This window comes from Microtus ochrogaster, chromosome 15 (genome assembly GCF_000317375.1).
Source record: "Microtus ochrogaster isolate Prairie Vole_2 chromosome 15, MicOch1.0, whole genome shotgun sequence".
In the NCBI taxonomy this organism is placed as follows: domain Eukaryota; kingdom Metazoa; phylum Chordata; class Mammalia; order Rodentia; family Cricetidae; genus Microtus; species Microtus ochrogaster.
Genome location: NC_022017.1, coordinates 23,588,765 through 23,606,993, shown reverse-complemented (window position 1 = coordinate 23,606,993; position 18,229 = coordinate 23,588,765). Strand labels below are relative to the sequence as shown.

General features: G+C 48.3%; 1 protein-coding gene across 3 annotated transcripts in view; it reads left to right on the top strand.

The window, feature by feature from the left end:
• Nucleotides 1-18,229, top strand: part of Fam19a5 (family with sequence similarity 19 member A5, C-C motif chemokine like) — a 199,840-nt gene that overhangs the window by 73,802 nt on the left and 107,809 nt on the right. The window contains exon 1 of one of the 3 annotated variants that reach the window (XM_026782406.1): nt 7-165. The exons of the other annotated variants lie outside the window; for them this stretch is intronic. Within the exon in view, the coding sequence (XP_026638207.1) occupies nt 75-165 (91 nt within the window). The 5' untranslated portion in view covers nt 7-74. Of the gene's footprint in view, nt 1-6; nt 166-18,229 lie in introns of those variants that run through there. 3 annotated transcript variants of the gene reach the window in all.

Here is an 18,229-nt window from a genome sequence, read left to right as displayed (position 1 = left end):
CAGCGGGGCGCTGATGCGGCGCCTGGACCTTCGCTGCGCGACTTCGGGGGCGTCGGCCGAGTTGGCACTCCGCGATGCAGCTCCTGAAGGCGCTCTGGGCACTCGCAGGGGCCGCGCTCTGCTGCTTCCTGGTCCTGGTGATTCACGCGCAGTTCCTCAAAGAAGGTAATTGTTCCCGGCGCGCGCGGTCCCCCGTACTGCTAGCGGCGGCCCCTGCGCGTGATACTGCTTCCAGCACCTTCCACCACTACCAGCGTGGTGGGCCGAGGCTCTGCGGGGCTGGAGTGACCAGTGGCGTGAGCCTCCCAGAGCCCAGCGCTGAGTCTGCCGCCTCTCGGCGCCTCGGGGCTCACGGGTGGCACGGGTTAGGCACGAGCCCTGGCATACTGGGGCCTGGCGAGCTCCGGTATAGTCCCGGAGCCCGGGCTTATGCCCAGGCTGCAGTTGCCATCCCCTGCCCCGCAAGGCTCGGTGGCAGTTGCGCCTACCCGCATGCCATCGACCCTCGGTAGGTGGCACCAGCGCTCCACTTGGTAGCCTGGCTGAAGCCAGTGCTGAGCAGGCCAGGACTGAATGGATTGGGGGCTGGGGAAGCAAAGGTGTCAAGGGGGTGAAGACAGCGAAACTGACATGACCCATGCTACTTTCCCTGCGGAGTTGGGTACCCATCAGACTCAGGCTAGGTGGGCAAAATTCTTCATCACCGTTATGCCCAGGTCCGCGCAAGTTTTGGTTCCTTTGCCCTCCTGGTCCCCTCTAGATTGCAGGGTTGTCCCATCCACTTCTCGAGACTCTGTTGAGACTTACGTGGCATTCACATTGGACTTGTGATCTTATGGTCACAGTAGCCCTTTGGGAATCCCGCCCTTGAGTTAGTTGGTGTGTGCTGGCAGACAGCAAATGGTGGGCACTTTCGGAAACTGCCTGCCCGCCCTTTGGTAGCACCTCTTGGTCTTGGTGCCTCTGGGCACAGCCTGCTAGGGCTGTTGTTGTCCTTGTCCACAGGCTGTGCCTGAACTGGCTAGCACTCCCCAGGTGGGCAGGGAACACTGAGCCCTGGGAAGTGCTGGTACAGGTTCTCAACTACTGTTCTTGCTAGCTCCGCGTTCCTGAGGAGGAAGGACTTGCAACATTTGGCTGCTTCCCAGCCTAACTAGTGAGTACTTGGACACCGGGAGCCCCCTGGAACCTGGGAGGGCTTATGGCCCGCTCCATATTGTTCTCCCTTGATTTCAGGTGTTCCTTGATCCAGGTAGCTAGGTTTTGCTGCAGGTAGTTGATCCTGCTCAGCTGGAACTCCCAGGCCTTTCTTGGAGTTGGAGGCCCATCTTTCCTCAAGTTTAGGTGACTTACTTCATGAGTGGGTGCTCCTGCCACTGGCTGGGGTCCCCTGCTATTGAGATAACTCTTTCCTGAAAATATGAGTCGTTTCCTTCAGCACCCCCTCACCACCAGAGAGCTGGGGCGGGGGGATCACCTCATGTTATACCTCAGACTTCAAGTCATGGGGTCCTTATACTTTGAGACTTTGTTTGGGCCACAGGTTCTCTCCCAAAGCTTTCCACTCTTCTTTGTTGGTTGGGGCATTCCTCTTAGGGAAGAGCATGGGTATTGAGGTTCCATGGCTCCTCTGAGTTCAAGCTAGCCTACTAGAGTTACTATGTTGTAGTAAGCAGTAATTGCTTACTACAAAGAGATTCTGGTCATTTGGAGACGTGATCCAGTGAATGGGTCCATTCATTCTGTCTTGCCTGGTGGGGATGGACTAGTCACGGAGTCTTCTAAGCTACTAGATTCTGTCTTTTGGTCAAGAGGGAAGAGGTCGCACGGGTAGCAGTAGCGTGCATTGGCGCCTGTGTTCTGAAGTGGAGAGGGATGTCCCCCGAGGGGGTGGATTTGCAGGGCAGCCCTTTATAGAAGCCTGGGTATTGGATGAGGATAGACATGATCATGTCGTGACAGACAGTAGGGTAAAAGAGGAGGTGGTACATACTGGCCATGGCTCATAGGACCCAAAGGCACAGTGTCTTGGAGCTTGCTGTTGAGGAAAAGCCCAAGCATTTACCCTGCCCTATGGGGCTTTGTGAGCTCTTGTTGTCCACCCTGAGTGTTTGCCTCTATGACCCTGCATCCCAGTTCCCTTTGCTGTTTCTTTCTGTCACAAAGGTCAGGGCTGGCATTCCTGTCCTTGTTTGCATGGATTTTTTTTTTTTTTTTGTCTCTGGCAACAGAAGCAGGAGCCTCAGGATAGGCCTTAGGGTTTGCAGTGAGAGGCTGGAGACTGTGGTTCCCAGGGGAGGCACAGGGCCCTTCTTGGAGAATTGGGCTGCAGACTGAAATCCGCTAGGGGAGAGGGAGCTAAGCAGCTTGGACAATTGTTACTTGTTGCCTGGGGATGGAGTGGGAAAGAACTGTATAAATAGCCACTTCCATGAATTTGGGTCCCCTCCCCCTCCAGGGGTGACGAATGAGGGGCCCAGGGAACCGTTTTTCCACACTTTCCCTTTTGTGTGGAGATACAGGCCACCCCGTGGCTAATCTATCCCATTCTGGCCGGCCTGTCTTGCAGCGATTGCACAGATGAATAGGGCTGTGAACCCAGAGAGAGGAGAATTGTGGTCCTAATTGCAGCCCTGGTTTGTCCAGTTTCTGTAAGAACAAGCCTTGCCCACCGTGCCTCCTCAGTGGAGGCAGGCAGCGGGCTGGGGGCTGGTGTGTGTACTAAAGCATGGGTTTCAGGCATCAGTAGGGTGCCCTAACTACCCTCCTGAAGCATCATCTGCCCTACTTGTTTGTGCACTCTGGTTTCTCAGCTAGAACAGGTCAGGGAAAGAGTGATGTGTTGGGAACCCTGCTTGGATCCAGCTGCCTCGTGGGAGCAGACAAGGGTGTGGGATGGAAGGAGAAGGGGACAGCAGGCTGTGCCCACAGTTTCTTAGTTATGTGGGACTCAGGACATAGAGTTAGGGTAACAGCTGGGTTTATAAACATTTTTGAACTCTTAGAAGCCCCTAGAGTAGGGCACAGCAGCCCAATATCTGTTTTGGATAATTTATCAGGCTAAGAAAACAGTTCCAGTACAGAGACCTGCAGTGGTCCATAGTGATCCATGGATTTCTGGCCTTTCGTATCCAAACAAGGCGAGTAGGATTTGTCTGGAGGAGACATCCCTATGTGTCTGCATTAGCTATGGATTTAAGGTTTAGCTCTCTGTCCTTGTAAATCCTTTTGATGGCTGGGTGGGTATTGCATTAACTGAGTATGCTATTCAAAAGCCTTTCTCGGGTTAATATTGAAAGCTTGTGGATGAGCTGAGTGCCTGTGTCCGGCTGCCCCAGCACAATGTCCCAGCATGTTAATTCCCAGGAACTTGGAGTCACCTCACCCAGTGTTATCTTCCTCAGCGGCTCCGAGGGCTGACTGTTGATTGAGCAAATAGGATCCAACTTTAATTTATTTAGTTAGCTTACTACTTTGGAAGTCAAGCACATTCTGTGGGCCTGTGTGGCGTGGCCAGACTGAAAGGGACACACTTATAACCCTGTGCAGGTATGCAGTGGTACTAGGTTGTGTCTCAGTAGAGAACACTAATTAGCACCATCCGTGCAAGCCCTCCAGCCATCCCAGGACACTTGTGCATCTGTGACATTGATCAGTTTATTTACTTTGTGTGTGTGTGCATGTGTGTATGCTCATATGTATGTGTATGAAGAGGCCAGAGGTCAACATTGGTTGAGCCCCAGGGACTCCCCCCCCCCCCTTTGCCTCTCCAGCTCTGGGATTACAGGCCACAATTCCAAACTTGGTTTTTCATTTGATTTATTTGTTTATTTATTTATTTTATGGTTTCTGAGGATCAAACTCAGGCTCTCGCACTCACAAGGCAAGCACTTTACCAACGACCCTATCTTCCCAGTTGTGGACCAGCTTCTAAAAAAATTGACAAAGAATTTGAACAACATAACACAGTTACTGGCACTAAGAAATCATTAAAGTTTTTCACTGAAGGGGCTGGAGAGATTTTTTTGCTGTTAAGTGCAGTGGTTGCTCTTGCAAAGAGCCTGGGTTCTGTAATTCCAGTTCCAGAGGATCTGATACCCTCTTGTGACCCCCATGGGACCAGGCACATTCAGGCTTAACGTTCGTGTGTGTGTGTGTGTGTGTGTGTGTGTGTGTATTTCCTGTTATAAATACCTGTTTCCCTGCACAGCCTGTGGCAGTGGGTGGGGACTGGTGGGGCCCACTGGTATTGGGTAGGGGCCTGAGGCTGTTAGAACAACCTTGCTGTTCTTGGTAGAGGCTGAGTTGTGCTTGGCCCTTGCGTGGATCCTATAAGGTAATGAAGGGATGAAGCCTGAATGTTTCAGGAAAGGTTTTTTGTTTGTTTGTTTGTTTTTGTTTTTTTGTTTTTTTTATTTTTTCCAAACCTGTCTTCCTATGTTCCCACAGCTGACCTGGATCTTATACCTCCCCTCCATGGTTCAGGGTTGCATGCAGAGGGGAACCCCAGGGCTCCCCAGTGCTTCCTTCTCCATTCTTAGGATGTAGAGCTCTGTAAGGATATGTTATAGGACAGGGCTTGTGCCTCCCCAGTGCCCGAAGGCTGCTTTTCCCCAGCCTTCCCCTATACTTTACCGAGAGACCAAGTGAATGGATGGCAGCTAGGAAGGGTGGGGTTGGAAAAGAGTTGGAAATGACGGACTTCTTTATCATCATTTACGATCACTTCTTGTGTCACATGGAATCTAAGTAGAACCCACACTCACTGTACTGGGAGTCTCACAGCTGCATGGCTGACCGCTCTGAAAGTTACAGCACGAAGGGATTGGTAACAGAGGTGACTGGCTCACCGTTGCTTGCCGAACAGGGGTCTGGAGTCTGAGTTTCCCAGTTCTCCAGCACAGAGCCAGCAGGAAGACCCTTGAGAGTCAGGTTGCAGTAGGGATGGGCTGTGCTAGGGTATCTGAGCACACTGGTCACATCTGAACACACACTGGGCCTGGCTGCATAATGACATGATTGGTCTTCCCTGTGCATCCTGGGAAGCCCAGTCTTCTATCTTGCTTTGATGTAAACTTGGTATTGGAAAGCCAGGCCCAGTCCTTGACTCTGGTGAACTGGCTGCTTGTTCGGCCCAGGTGGTATGTGTATATGTGGTATTAATATCTGTGTGTACAGGGTGTCAGAGTGGGTGGCCTTAGGATGTCCACCGCTGACCTCTTAATAAGTAAGGTGTTTGTGTTTATGCATATGATTATATCTTAATTAAATACTGAGATGTTTGTACAGTTGTAATTTGCATAAGCATATAAATTTATGAACATGTATTATGAACTTGATTAAAACTACAGCTGTGGAATGAGGGTGATGGTGGGGGCCGTTCCCTCTCGCTGCTTATACCCAAGTGGAGCCATTGGTACCGTGTGAAAGCCTGTGGCTTCCTGTGGCTTCCTGTGGCTTGAGCATACATGAAATACTCACTGTGACTTACAGAACTGCAAGTCGGCCTGTGGGACACTGATGCTAGCTAGCATTCTGTTTACTAAGTCAGGTCTGCCTGCTATGATCTCTCTCTTCCATCTGCAGGCCCCGTCCTGCCTATGTTGCCACCCCTCCCCCAAAGTCTTCTCTCTTCCTTTCACTTGGATATCATGTGCAGCTTAACTCACCCTTGTCCATGAGGAATGGCACTGCACCTGACTACACACAAGCACTACACACACCTCATGCCTACAAACCAAGTATACACAACTCTTATGCACGGCATATGCATACCGTAATACATCTAATGTACTGTAGTGACATTTTGTTTATGTTTTAACAACTAAAGCTAGCCTGAAGATAAGAGTGCAGAGGTAAGCTACTAGAGGCCAGGGTGTGGTAGCACACACCTTTAATCCCAGGACTCGGGAGACAGAGGCAGAGGGACTCTGTTAGTACAAGGCCACCCTGGGCTACACAAGGTTGAATGTGTCTAAAAGAGAAACAGAGATCATAACAGAGGTGGTCCCAGCACTTGAGATCCCACGCCTTTAACTAGTGAGGTGGAGACAGGAGTGCTATGGCTGGGCGGAGAGAGAGATAATGTAAGACTGAAGGAGACAGGAGCTTGAGGCGGTCTGAGGCTTGGCGAAGACAGTTGCAGTCTGAGCAGGATCGCCCCTTTGCTGAGCATTGGTTGAGGTAAAAAGTCTCTCTAGTGGCTGGCCACACTGCTTCTCTGATCTTTCAGTTTTCACCCCCTAATATCTGGCTCAGGATTTTATAATAAGAGCAATTAGAATTCGTGCTACAATGTACCACATAAACACATGTTCTGTATACATGCATTTTGTTCTATCACATGACATATATACATGTATATCATTTTTAACACCATATGTACTCACAATACCCACATATAACATATATATTCATGCCATATAACTACACTACCTACAAATACATGTCAAACACATACATACACTGTAGACCATGTAAGCACAGCACAAGTAAAGCTAACACACACCATGTATACATGTAACCCACATGTACATATGACACATTGACACCTCATACATATATAATTCATATAGCTATGTGATATGACACCTCATGCCCACATACCCCACATATATTTGTCACATATTAATAGCTCATATACATGTAGGCTACATGTATGTATATTAATGTCTTGCATGTACATCTCACATCTATAAATAACATTAATAACTTATACACATGTAATACCCTACCCATACAAACCACATACATAGAACATATACATACACAATATACTACATAAGTACAACACATAAACACTGAGCATACACCACATATGACATGTATATATCATACATACTGAATATGCATGCATAACATATACAAGCATATCACATTCCTCATGTACATACATATATTATGTATGTTGGCCTTGTACACATACAGATACAGTGGAAACACATGTATGAATATTTCACATTTACATACATGCTGAACTTCACACATACATGGTAGCAGCATACTCTGGGTGTACTACACAGATTCCATGCAAACAACATCTATACATACTTCCCACAGACAGAATACATAAAAATATACACTATAGATACATCCATGTAAAACACATACATACCATGTGATACACACACTACTCTACCACATACTTCACAGATACATGCCAATTCCATTCACTATCAACACAAACATGTGCCACACACATATACCTTACACAAGCATGTCACGTGAAAATATACCATACACATATCTCACACAAACCCACACCACACAAACACATTCTACACACACATCCCACATAGATATAGGTCACACATACACACATACACATACATCCCACACAAACCCACACCACACATACAAAGAAATTCTGTACACACATCACACACACACACACACACAAACACACACACACACACACACACACACACACACACACCACACTTGCAGACCCCACGTGCTCTCCCTCCAGTCTTCTCATCTGGAAGAAGAATGGTAGAAAATGGACCCGTCCAAGGTCTGTTCTCTGCTGTTGCTGCCCGTCCTGCACCTGGCACCTAGCAGCCAGGCCTTCCCAGAACAGTGTGCATACCACAGAGGCTAGGCTTTGTCCATAGGAATGGCAGACAGTGTATTTTGCAGATGAAGAGACAAGTGTGGCCTAGTGAGAACAAAGGGTGGACTTTGGATTCCTGAGGCTAGAACAGGAGGTCAATAGAAGACAAACTCAGTGGTAACTGGGAAGCCTGGCAGACAAGTGGTACATGAAGTGGAGTAACCCAGGCCCTTTTAGGAAAGCAGGGTCTCAGCCAAGCAACCACGACACAATGGTCCTGGCTCCACTGTTCCTTCCACCTGGGTCCCTTTCGCTCCTGCCTTCTTCAAGTTGGATGAATGCTGGAGCATCCATGGAAAGACCTGGCTCTGTCTCTCTGTCCTCTTAGCATCGTGAATGGCTGGCTGCATCCTGTATCCTCCTTGGTCTTGTGGAGGAGAGGGGGGGCAAGGGTGTCCTTTGAGAGTGGCAGGTTTCTACAATCTCATCTGTAGGGAGGGGATTCCTATGAAGAAAGTGAAACCTTGTGACCAGTATGAGGGACAGGTGATCCGGAGTGGCTACACAGGTTCACTTCCACACTGGTCCACTTCAGAATTGGGGCCAAACCTGAGGTCTTGGTCACACAGAGGAGCAAGAACGGATGTGAGCATTGGCCTACTGGGGACACCTTGTTCTTAAGCTCATTACTTCGGCTCTTTTGGAGGGTTCATTTAGTGATTTGTGTGATGGAAACCACAGACCTCTTCCAGGTGGTTGGTGACCGGGTTACTAATTGTCAAGATGACAACAAGGGCCACATCCATATGGGTGGTGCTGCAAAGGTCATGCAGTGTAGGTGGGGAGGAAGGTTACTCACTTGCACTTGGCATCGGCTGACCTATGGTTGCCCCACTCCCCAACCGAACCTTGTTCTAAGTTCAAGGGTAGATCCTGTCTGGAAACTCACCGTGCCTCCATGGAGATGACAAAACCTGAAACACTGTCACCTTCTTCAGGGAAGGACAAGCAAATATTGGCAGTCTGGAGGAAATGGTGTCCCTCAGGAAGGCCTGACTTTTATGGATGGTGCCTGCATCCTGCTCAACTCCTGGTTGTTAGTCCCGGCACCGTTGGATGCATTCTTAAAGCCCCATCTAGATGCTGCTGTACACAGCTGCAACCTTCACAGTGCCCAAGAGATCTTAGGCCTTTTCTTCAGCAAACAGCCAATTTATTGAAACAGTGTAGCACGAAGTGGGGGCCAGACCCACCATACACATCCCGAGCCCCATCTCCAGGGATATGAGTTCACTGCCACAGGCAAGCTCCAAGGTCCCCATCTTTTGGAGAAAGTTTACCAGTGAGTCAGATCAGGCTGGCTACTCTAGAGTAGCCGTGTGATTGTGCATGTGACTGATTGCATGCCATACTTAGTGCGACCGGAAGGACAGAGGAGACCTTGGAGCAGTGATGTCCCTAGTCACTTTCAGCTCCCTGCTGATTTGTTTTCTGCTCCCACAGACAGGGCACATGCAGACATGGATCTAGACTAGGTAATAGGACACAACTTTCAAACTAGTCCAGTCTGCCCACGTGAAGATGACCACAGGCAGGTCCTTGAGGAGATGCACCAACTGTGTGCTGCTAGTTTTATGTCACCTTGTCACAGGCTAGTCATTTGAGAAGAAGGAGCCTCAATTGAGGAAATGCTCCTACTAGATTGGCCTGTGGGCATGATTGTAGTGTATCTTCCTGCTTGGTGATTGATGTAGGAGGGCCTAGCTTATGTAGGCAGTGCTGTTCCTGGGCTGGTGGTCCTTGGTGATATAAAAAGACAGGCTGAGCAAGCCACAAGGGGCAAGCCTGTAAGCAGCGCTCCTATGGCCTTGGCAATCAGCTCCTGCCTCCAGGTTCCTACCTTGCTTGAGTTCCGGCTCAGACTTTCCTCAGTGACGGACTATGTTTGACCTTAGAGTTATAGATGAAGTAAACCCTTTCCTTCCTAAGTTGTTATAATCGTGCTGTTTTATCATAGCAATAGAAACTATAACAAATATGGAAATTGGTACCAGGAGTCGGGTATTGCTAAGATGGGCCTGGCTGTCTTTTGGAGAGAATTATAGGAGGATTTTAGCCTGGAAAAGTGATTGAGTTCTCCGTGCTTAATGAGAAGCTGTAAGAGCTTGAAGGATAATGTTGAGGACAGTGCAAATGATGGAAGTGTGACTTTTAAAGTTTCAGGAGGAAGCAAAGACTCTACCGGGGCTATTTGTGTGATATTTTGAATTAAGAATTTGCGGTTCTGGTCATTTGGGGCTGGAGAATCAGCTTGTATCTAAGAAGAGACCAACATTATTGAGGCAGAACCTTCTGAGAGGTGTTTCCTCAGAGTTAGTACATAGAGGTTATGGTCCAGAGGTGACCACAGCCACACCTCATGCTGAGAGCCAAACTTGCAATGTGTAAGAGTCTCCCAGAGGGGACTGGTTTTGAAGAGGCTATAGAGAGCTCAGAGTGAGGCTTGACACCATGAGAAGTCCGGACAGGACGTTAGTGCGTGTGAAGCCTTCATTGCGGTGGGAGCCCCAGGACTGAGTCATGAAGAGAAGTTGAGGCTTGGTACCAAGTGGAAGAGTGAGTTCCTGAAGAGAGGCCAGGAATGGCTGCTGGTGAAGGCATCCTTGTTGCAGAGCCCCTGGTGGTTTTGGAGATACCATGTTTTGGAGGTACCATGGGATGACTGCCAAGGACAATGGGAGCCTCGGATTGGAGACATTCGGGCCCAGGGGAAAAGCCATGTAGGCTGTAAAGGACAGAATTGGAAAAGTGACTTAAGTACCATGGAAGAGCCCAGAAGATAGCTAGCACTGAACCTTTCACACTATTGGCCTTTGGTTTTCTCTGATTTGATTGTGTCTGTGCCCTGATTCTTCCCTCTAAGAGTAAGAAAGTAAATAACTTATTTTTGTTCTTACAGAAGCCCTTACTCAAGAGATTTTGGAATTTTAGAGAAATTTTGGATGTTTTAGACAAACTTTGAGTTTTGAAAGAGACTGGGCATTTTAAAGAGATTGAACTTTTAAAGTATTTGAATTATTAAAGCTTCTCAGACTTGTAGAAGTTTCAATGTTTTACACTACGATCATATGAATATTGAGATCTTATGTTTTAACAGTGTTTGTGTGTCCATTTGACGAGGGGTCAGCTTTGCTGACTAGTTTATGTTAACATGACAAAAGCTAGAGTCATTTTGAAAGAGGGAACTTTCCTTGAGAAAATGCTCCCACCAGATTGGCCTGTGGGTAAGCCTGTGGTGCAACTTCTTAATTGATGATTGACGTGGGAGGCTCCACTCGCTGTGAGCAGTGCCATCCCTGGGCTGGTGGTCCTAGGTACTAAAAGAAAGTAGCCCGAGCAAGCCAGTAAGCAGCATCCCTCCATGGCTCTGTTTCAGTTCTTGCCTCTGATTTCCTGCACTGGCGTCCCTTAGTGATGGAGTGTGACCTGAGAGGTATAAGATGAAAGAAACCTTTACCTCCCCATGTTGTGGGTTATGGTTTTGAAGAGGCTGTAGAGAGCTCAGAGTGAGGCTTGACACCATGAGAAGCCAGGACAGGCCATTAGCAGAGCAATAGAAGTCCACACTAAGACCAGCAGTGTCTCGTGCCTTCACTGTTTGCTCGCTCTCCTGATGTTTCTCTTGCTCCGTCTTGTGTGTTCTTCTCTTTGTTGTGTGTAATTCTTCAGAGAATGTAGAGGCTAAGGTTGTCAAGGAAGAGCCTCTGTTGACAAGGGGCTCCCACCCCACCCCCAGTTCAGTTCAGCTAATTTCCTTTGTGGGTGGCCTCTGTTGAAGGTCTAAATGGTCTTAGATATCTGGTCTTGCTCTTAGGAACTGCCAGTTGGCTATTTCAGGAGAGTACATAGGGGTCTTCACCTGTCTTACACTCTCTGTGTAGACAGAGGACCCATTAGGCCCTGATTTCTCATTCAGCTCCTGGACTCTGGTACAGCAGGACGACTGATAGGCCATCCAGGTGTGGCCTCAGTGCTTTCACTGTAGGCCTCAGGACAGTGGCGACTGTTGACTTAACCTAAGCTGGGCATTGTGGGCTCAAGGTCCATAGCATGGAGCCCGAAGGGTCTGGATGTGAATGATGTGAAGCTAGAATGGCCTTCCTTTTGGGGCCTCTCTGTATAGCCAGGAGCAAACGTGCTTCTGGCATGCCCTCACACCTACGGCATTTGTATTTATGCTTTTACAGACTGATCTGGTTGTCATGGTTCTCTGGAGCCAGGATGGATGGATACAGGGAAGGTGGGGTCATCTCTGCAGTGACAGAGAGGCAAGGTATAGTTCTGGGGCTGCTGAGCATGCACATGCTTCTGGCAGGTGACCAAAATGATAGCTCTTAGCTGTCACCTTGTCTAGTCCTCAGCCCACCTTCAAGAGACTGACTGTTTCTGCCCTTGGGGAAACTCTAGTACAGAGGCACGGAATGTTGGCCACAGCTCCAGAGGTGTGAACTTGAAGCCCAGGCAAGGGCCAGGTAACTATGCCAGGGCCCTTTCTAGACCTGCTTCTAGTGAGGAAGACCTTGAGGGACCCTGCATGGTTGGGATGGACCTGCAAGACACAGGGCCCATCAGAAGTTTCAAGATGTAAAGTAAGAGGTCACCCACAAAGGAAATTAGACTCTTTGACCATCCCCTCGTTGGGACTCAAGTTGAGTCATTGGGGGCTGTGGGAGATTGATCTCTGGTGCTGAGGCTGGCTTCTGGATTAATGGTCTCTGGCTCTGACATCAGGGACCAGAAGAGGGAACAATGCTGTCTTCCTCTATGCTGCCCCCTAGCCATTCCTCTCTGTGTCCTTGTCCCATCTCAGGCAACGCAGGACCTGGTTAGTCTAGAAGCTCTAAATTAGGGCAAATAAGCTGCCCTCTAGGACAAGGCCCAGCAAAAGCCTCAGGAGACCATAGGCAGACCTGTCCCCGGGATCGTCCTGCATGGAGCTTGCTGGGCCCATGTGATCTTTCCAGGTATATTTAGAAGAGGTCGTATGGCCTTTAAAACATACGCTTTTCAAAGCCAGCTCCTGCCTCAGAGAAGGCAGATTTTATTAGCCAGTTCCCTCCTTTCTCAGGAGCACAGAGGCAGCGAAGCAGGCCCTCCGATCCGCCTCACTGATACAGCCTGAGCCCTTCTTATAAATAGCCCCACCTTCACAGAGACACGGACTGCATCCTCAGACCTCCTGTCCCCAGGGAACATCTGCACAGTGACAGTTCGTGTTCCTTCTGCCTGTTGCCGTGGGAACAGCCTTAATAGGTATGCCAGACTCCTTTTACTGTGCAAGTATTGAGTGTTTACTGTTTGCAGGCTCTGAATGTGTGTTGGGGGAAGACAATGAGGGTCTCTGGCTAGGGTTCCCTGGGATACATGTGAAAGATGGAACAGGAGCAGAATTTGTGTACACTGAAATCAGGATGCCTTGAGGGATCAGTGACTGGTTGGTCCTCAAACAGGTGATCCCAGGAACTCAGCGTCCCTTTGGCTGGTTAAAATGTTCACAGATAACATTGGGGATACAATAGATGTTTCTAAAATCCAAAAGAAGCCCTTGTATAGATGCCCCCTCTCCTACTGCCATCAAATGTACACACAGATAACACTCGTGCAGACACAGCGCTGGAAGAGACCCATAAAGCCAGAAGCAGTGTCTGGGGACATGCTGCAGAGAGCACTGTCCCTTGGAACCTGTGGGGAAAGCGTGTCTCACATGTGGGAGAAGCCCACACCTTGATCTCAGATCAGGCCTTATGTAACCAAGGCAAAAGTGGCTTGTTTTACACAAGGGGTTTATGGGAAATTGTGGGCTCATTTCAAGAAACAATGGAAGCATACACAAGTAATGGAGGGATCCTAAGTTCCAGGAGCTACGGCCTGCCCCTGTGTATGGAGGTATATGTGTATGTATGTATATGTGGTATATATTTCTATATATGTGTATGTGGTGTGTGTATGTGTATTTTATATGTGGTGTGTGTAAGGTATTGTGGTGTATTGTGTACATGTATATTTGGTGTACTATGTGTGTGTTGTGTAGGTATGTGTGATGTATGTGTGGTATGTCTATGATATGTGTATGGTGTGTTTGTGTATATGGTGTGTGTGTGAGGTGGATGTGCGTGTGTATGTGGGGTGTGTATGTGTGTGGTATATGTGTGGTGTGTGTGATGTATGGCGTGTATGTGTGGTGTGTGTGATGTATGCTGTGTATGTGTACTGTGTTGGGGAAATGTATGTGGTGTGTGTGTTGTGGCATATGTGTGTGTTGTGTTTGACTTGTGTGAGGGGATACGTGTGTGATGTGTGAGTATGTGTGGTGTGTATGTGGTGGATATGAAGTGTGTGTATGTGATGTGTGTGGTGTGGGGGGCTATGTGTGTGAGAGATATGTGATGTGTGTTTGTATATGTGGCAGGAGGGACGTTTATACGTGCTCATGTATGTGTGGTGTGTATGTATGCATATGTGTGGTGTGCCTGTTGGGTGTGTGTATGTTTGTGCTGTGCTCTGTGTTCTGTATGTGCCTGTGTGTGTGCTCTGAGCAGGATCGCTCATGAGTCAGGTCAGGGCCTGGTTCATCTCCTCTTCCGTACCTCCTGGAAGTCCTGACAAGGCAGATGCTTTATCTTCATGAAGATGAAGGTATGACGTCCTGATACAGAGGTGGGACCCCACAGGAGTGACCTCTTGATGTGGGGCTTCAGGCAGACTGTTGTTCCCATCATGTGGGGTTGGTATGGGAAATCCAGAAAATTCTAACATCTCTTGGCACACAAATGCAGCCTCCTCTCAAATCAAGGGCACATACTGTTGTTAGCCTGAAAGAGGGTTTTACACGGGATGCGGATGGCATTTTTCATTTTAATGGCATGAGTTTACTTTTATGGCTGCCTTCTATTTATGGAATGGTGCTGGCTCTATTTACAGGGTGATGGAAAGTGTCTTTTTCATAGGAAAGTGATGCATGGACATGGTGAAGTCCCTGGTCACGGGGTGGGTGGGACTCGTTGGAAGAACATGTTTATTTGGCACCCGTGCTCAGAATGGACTGACCCAAGGTGGGCAGAACCAGGGAGCCATAGTTTAACGTGGTAGACAGCAGGTCTTTGGCTGTAGGCAGTAGGTACTCTGGAAGTTTTGAATAGGTATGTGGAGGGCAACATGGACCAGACCTTGAGGAGGCTTGCTCCAGCCCTTGCAAATGCACAGGATGAACTGATGTACCATGGAAGGCTAATGGATAAGGGCTCTACAAGCACCTTCTGGAATGGAAAGGTGGGCTTGTCCTGATGTGGTGACAAATGGCCACAGGCTGGGAAGATTGAAAGACTAGTTGACCCTCTTGCAGGTTGGAGGTCAGCCATCTGAAATACAAGTTTCAGCAGAGTGGGGTTGGAGGTCAGACATCTGAACCAAAGCATCAGCAGAGCGGGCCCTTCTAGGAGATCCAGGGCAAAGCCGTTGTAGGCCTTTCCTGGCTTTTCTTGGCCGCCAGCGGCCACACATACATCTTCCTCGCTCCTGGCTGCATTTCTGCAGTCTCTGTCCTTTATTTCCACGGCAAGGGCATTAGTTAAGGCTCTTAGGACCCATTCAATCTCTGTTGGTCTCATCTCTAGATCTTCTACTGTATTACAAAGAGGGCTGGTTCGGTGGACACATCTCTGAGGCCACTCTTCAGCCCACTGTGTGGGAACATGAAGGAACTGTGCCTGTAGCTCTAGCCTCAGTCAGCTCTGGGGTCCTAGTAACGTAGGTGGCCACTTTTCACCATGGGATATTCAAGACTGTCATGTGAGGCCAGGAGGGGACTGCCACCTGCATGTGCCTGCTCATCTGTAGTGTCCTCTAAATCTGATCCTGCCCTTGGCTCCCCTGCCATTTTCTTGCCACCAATGAGGTCATTTCTGTATTCCCTGGACCTGTTAAATGGACTAACTATTCTATTCATGGGCCCAGGACAGTGCCTCTGGGAGCCCAGGAGCCCATGTTCATTTGGAAGCTTGTTTTTTTCCCCGTTTCTTGTTTTCTTTTTATTTTTCAAATCAAATTGCCAAAAAGCAGCCTGACATTTGTATCCTGCTTCCCCACAGGCATTTCTGATTACAATTGGACGAGACTGTGGCCAATTTAGGAGTTACTTGGTGTGTTATTAAAAATGTGTTCCTAATGCTTATTCTCTTTATTTGTGATTTATTCTTCATTCATTAATTCTCATTAATTGAAAGTGAGATAGTTCTCTTTTCCATTAAGCTGGCAGCCTGGCAGCGAGAACTAAGCATTTGGTTGTGTGGGTTATTTTCCATTATCTCAGTAAAGTCTGTGAGTGGGAAAGGAGGAGGGAGCCCTTGTAGTTCAAGGTGAATTTTCCAGGGCGACTGCAGCCATCTGTCAGGGCTCTGGTGGTGTCTGGGGTTCCGAGTTGGGGCAGTTCTACTCCGGTCTACCCTTCCTAGTCATGAGCCTCCATCCCTCTTTTCTGCTTCTCTTAGTTTTCTTTCCGGTTCTTGTGATTAAAATACTCTTACAAAAGCAATTTAAGGAGGAAGAGGTTTATCTAACCTCTAATTCCTTGTTACAGTCCAAAGTAGGTAGGAAGCCGTGATGTTTGTATGCTGATACTCAGCGCCCTCCCTAGCCTTACACAGCCCGAGATCATCAAGCCTAGGGAATAGTGCTGCCTATAGTGAATGGGTCTTCTCATGTCAATTAATATCTTTAAGATAATCAGTCACGGATGTTATGAGAGGCTCTTCCCCTCCCCCCAGGGGATTCTAGATGTGTCAAGTTGACAGTTAAAACTCCCTCCTACAGCTGCATTTGCCCTCCAGGGTTCACAGAGGGGTGGGAGACGGGGTTGAAGAGTGAAAACCATCACTCAATGTGGACTCTGGCAGCCAGTATTGTGATCTTGAACTGTTATCGGGGGATACAGGCAATGGAGTAGCCAGTCCATCATGATATTTAGTGCTGGGTACCGAGCCTAAGGGTCCTCAGAGCTGGCTAGAGTGGCAGGAATGGTAGACAGGAGGATGGCTCCCTCTGCAGCTGTGGGGATGATGTAAAACTTAGGCAGAAATGACAAGTAATATAAAGGCAGTGGGTGCAGAGCATGTTCATAACCAGTGTTCATGGAACTCTCAGTCCCCCTCTCCCTGAGCGATCTCTTAGCTAGAGTCCAGCCTGAGTGTCTGATTCATGTCACTGGTGGCTCTGTAGTATATAAGGGGTATTTTTGGATCCTGTGTGTGCTTCTGAAAGGTTTTTCCTTTTCTTGTCTTATTGCGTTGGTTGAATCTTTCAGAATGACTATGAGAAGCCACTAGGTTATGAAGAAAGGGGTGGTTGCCCCTCGGGCAGTGCCTGCATCTTATAAGATCCAATCCTTGCTGAATAGCATTCTATGAAGTATCCACCACCACCACCATAACACCTTTGAGCTGTCAGGATCAGTCCTTTTGACTCTGCTGGTCTGTAAGCATCACAATGGGCCATGTTATCTAAGGGTCTCTCTCTGTAAGATTTTCTGTTCCTGGCCCACATTGGCTACTACTTTAGTTGATTTTGGTATTATTTTTCATGTATATCCAATATTCTTTTTAATAGCCATTGTTTCCTGGGAGGCCCATTGAAAATGACAGAAAACAAAAGCCTCCCTGCATGATGCTAGGCCTGCACTGTGCTCTTCCTGCTTATAGAGCAATGCATGTATCCTCCCATGTTGCAAATGGTGTATGAGGCCAGAGAGCTGCACAAAACTGATCCATCCTAGAGTGTAGCCCAGGCTCAGGGAATGAATTTTCTAGCAAACCCTAGCTGGCCTCTTGGTGTCTCTTTTACCACGTGATGAAAGTTGGTGTGAGAGTTAAGGAACAGAGAGGATCTTGGGGTACACACATATAGGGAATCCCCTTGGTATGCTCTCAGCATTAAGTACAGCAGCATGTGTGAGCTGGCACATAGGTGATTCCGTGTATATACACATGCCTTTGGATGCTGTGCCCATGGAGGAGAGTCAGGGCCCCACTTCCTAGCTAGCAGTTGCTGTGCTAAGGACTGGTTGTGGTGTGAAGGTGGACTTGTCCCAACACCACACACACACACACACACACACACACGCACGCACGCACGCACGCCAAGGCTAGTGCTCTTGGATATTCTGCTATCCTGATGGATCAGCTGTCCTTTCCCAGCATCTAGCCTTTGTATGCATGTTATGGCATCCACAGGCCTTCGGAGAGAGCAGTGGGATGGATGGATGGGTGTAAAGATGCTGGGACTTCATAGTCTTTGTCTTTCCATTATCTGCCTCAGGGATGACAAAAGATGGATGGGCAAGTGCTTGGTTGGATACGTGGAGGATGAACGGATAGACTTGTGGATGGAGAGATGAATGGCTGAATGAATGGGCGGGCAGTAGATGGATGAATGGGTCAGTAAATGAATGGATGAGTAGAAGGATGAATGAACCCATGTATGCATGCAGGCTAGATGGATTGCTGAATGAATATGAAGATGTTTAGATGGGTGGGTTGATGGATGTAAAGATGAGTGGATGGGTGGGTGAGTGAATAAGTGGATGGATGGATGGATGGATGGATGGATGGATGGATGGATGGATGG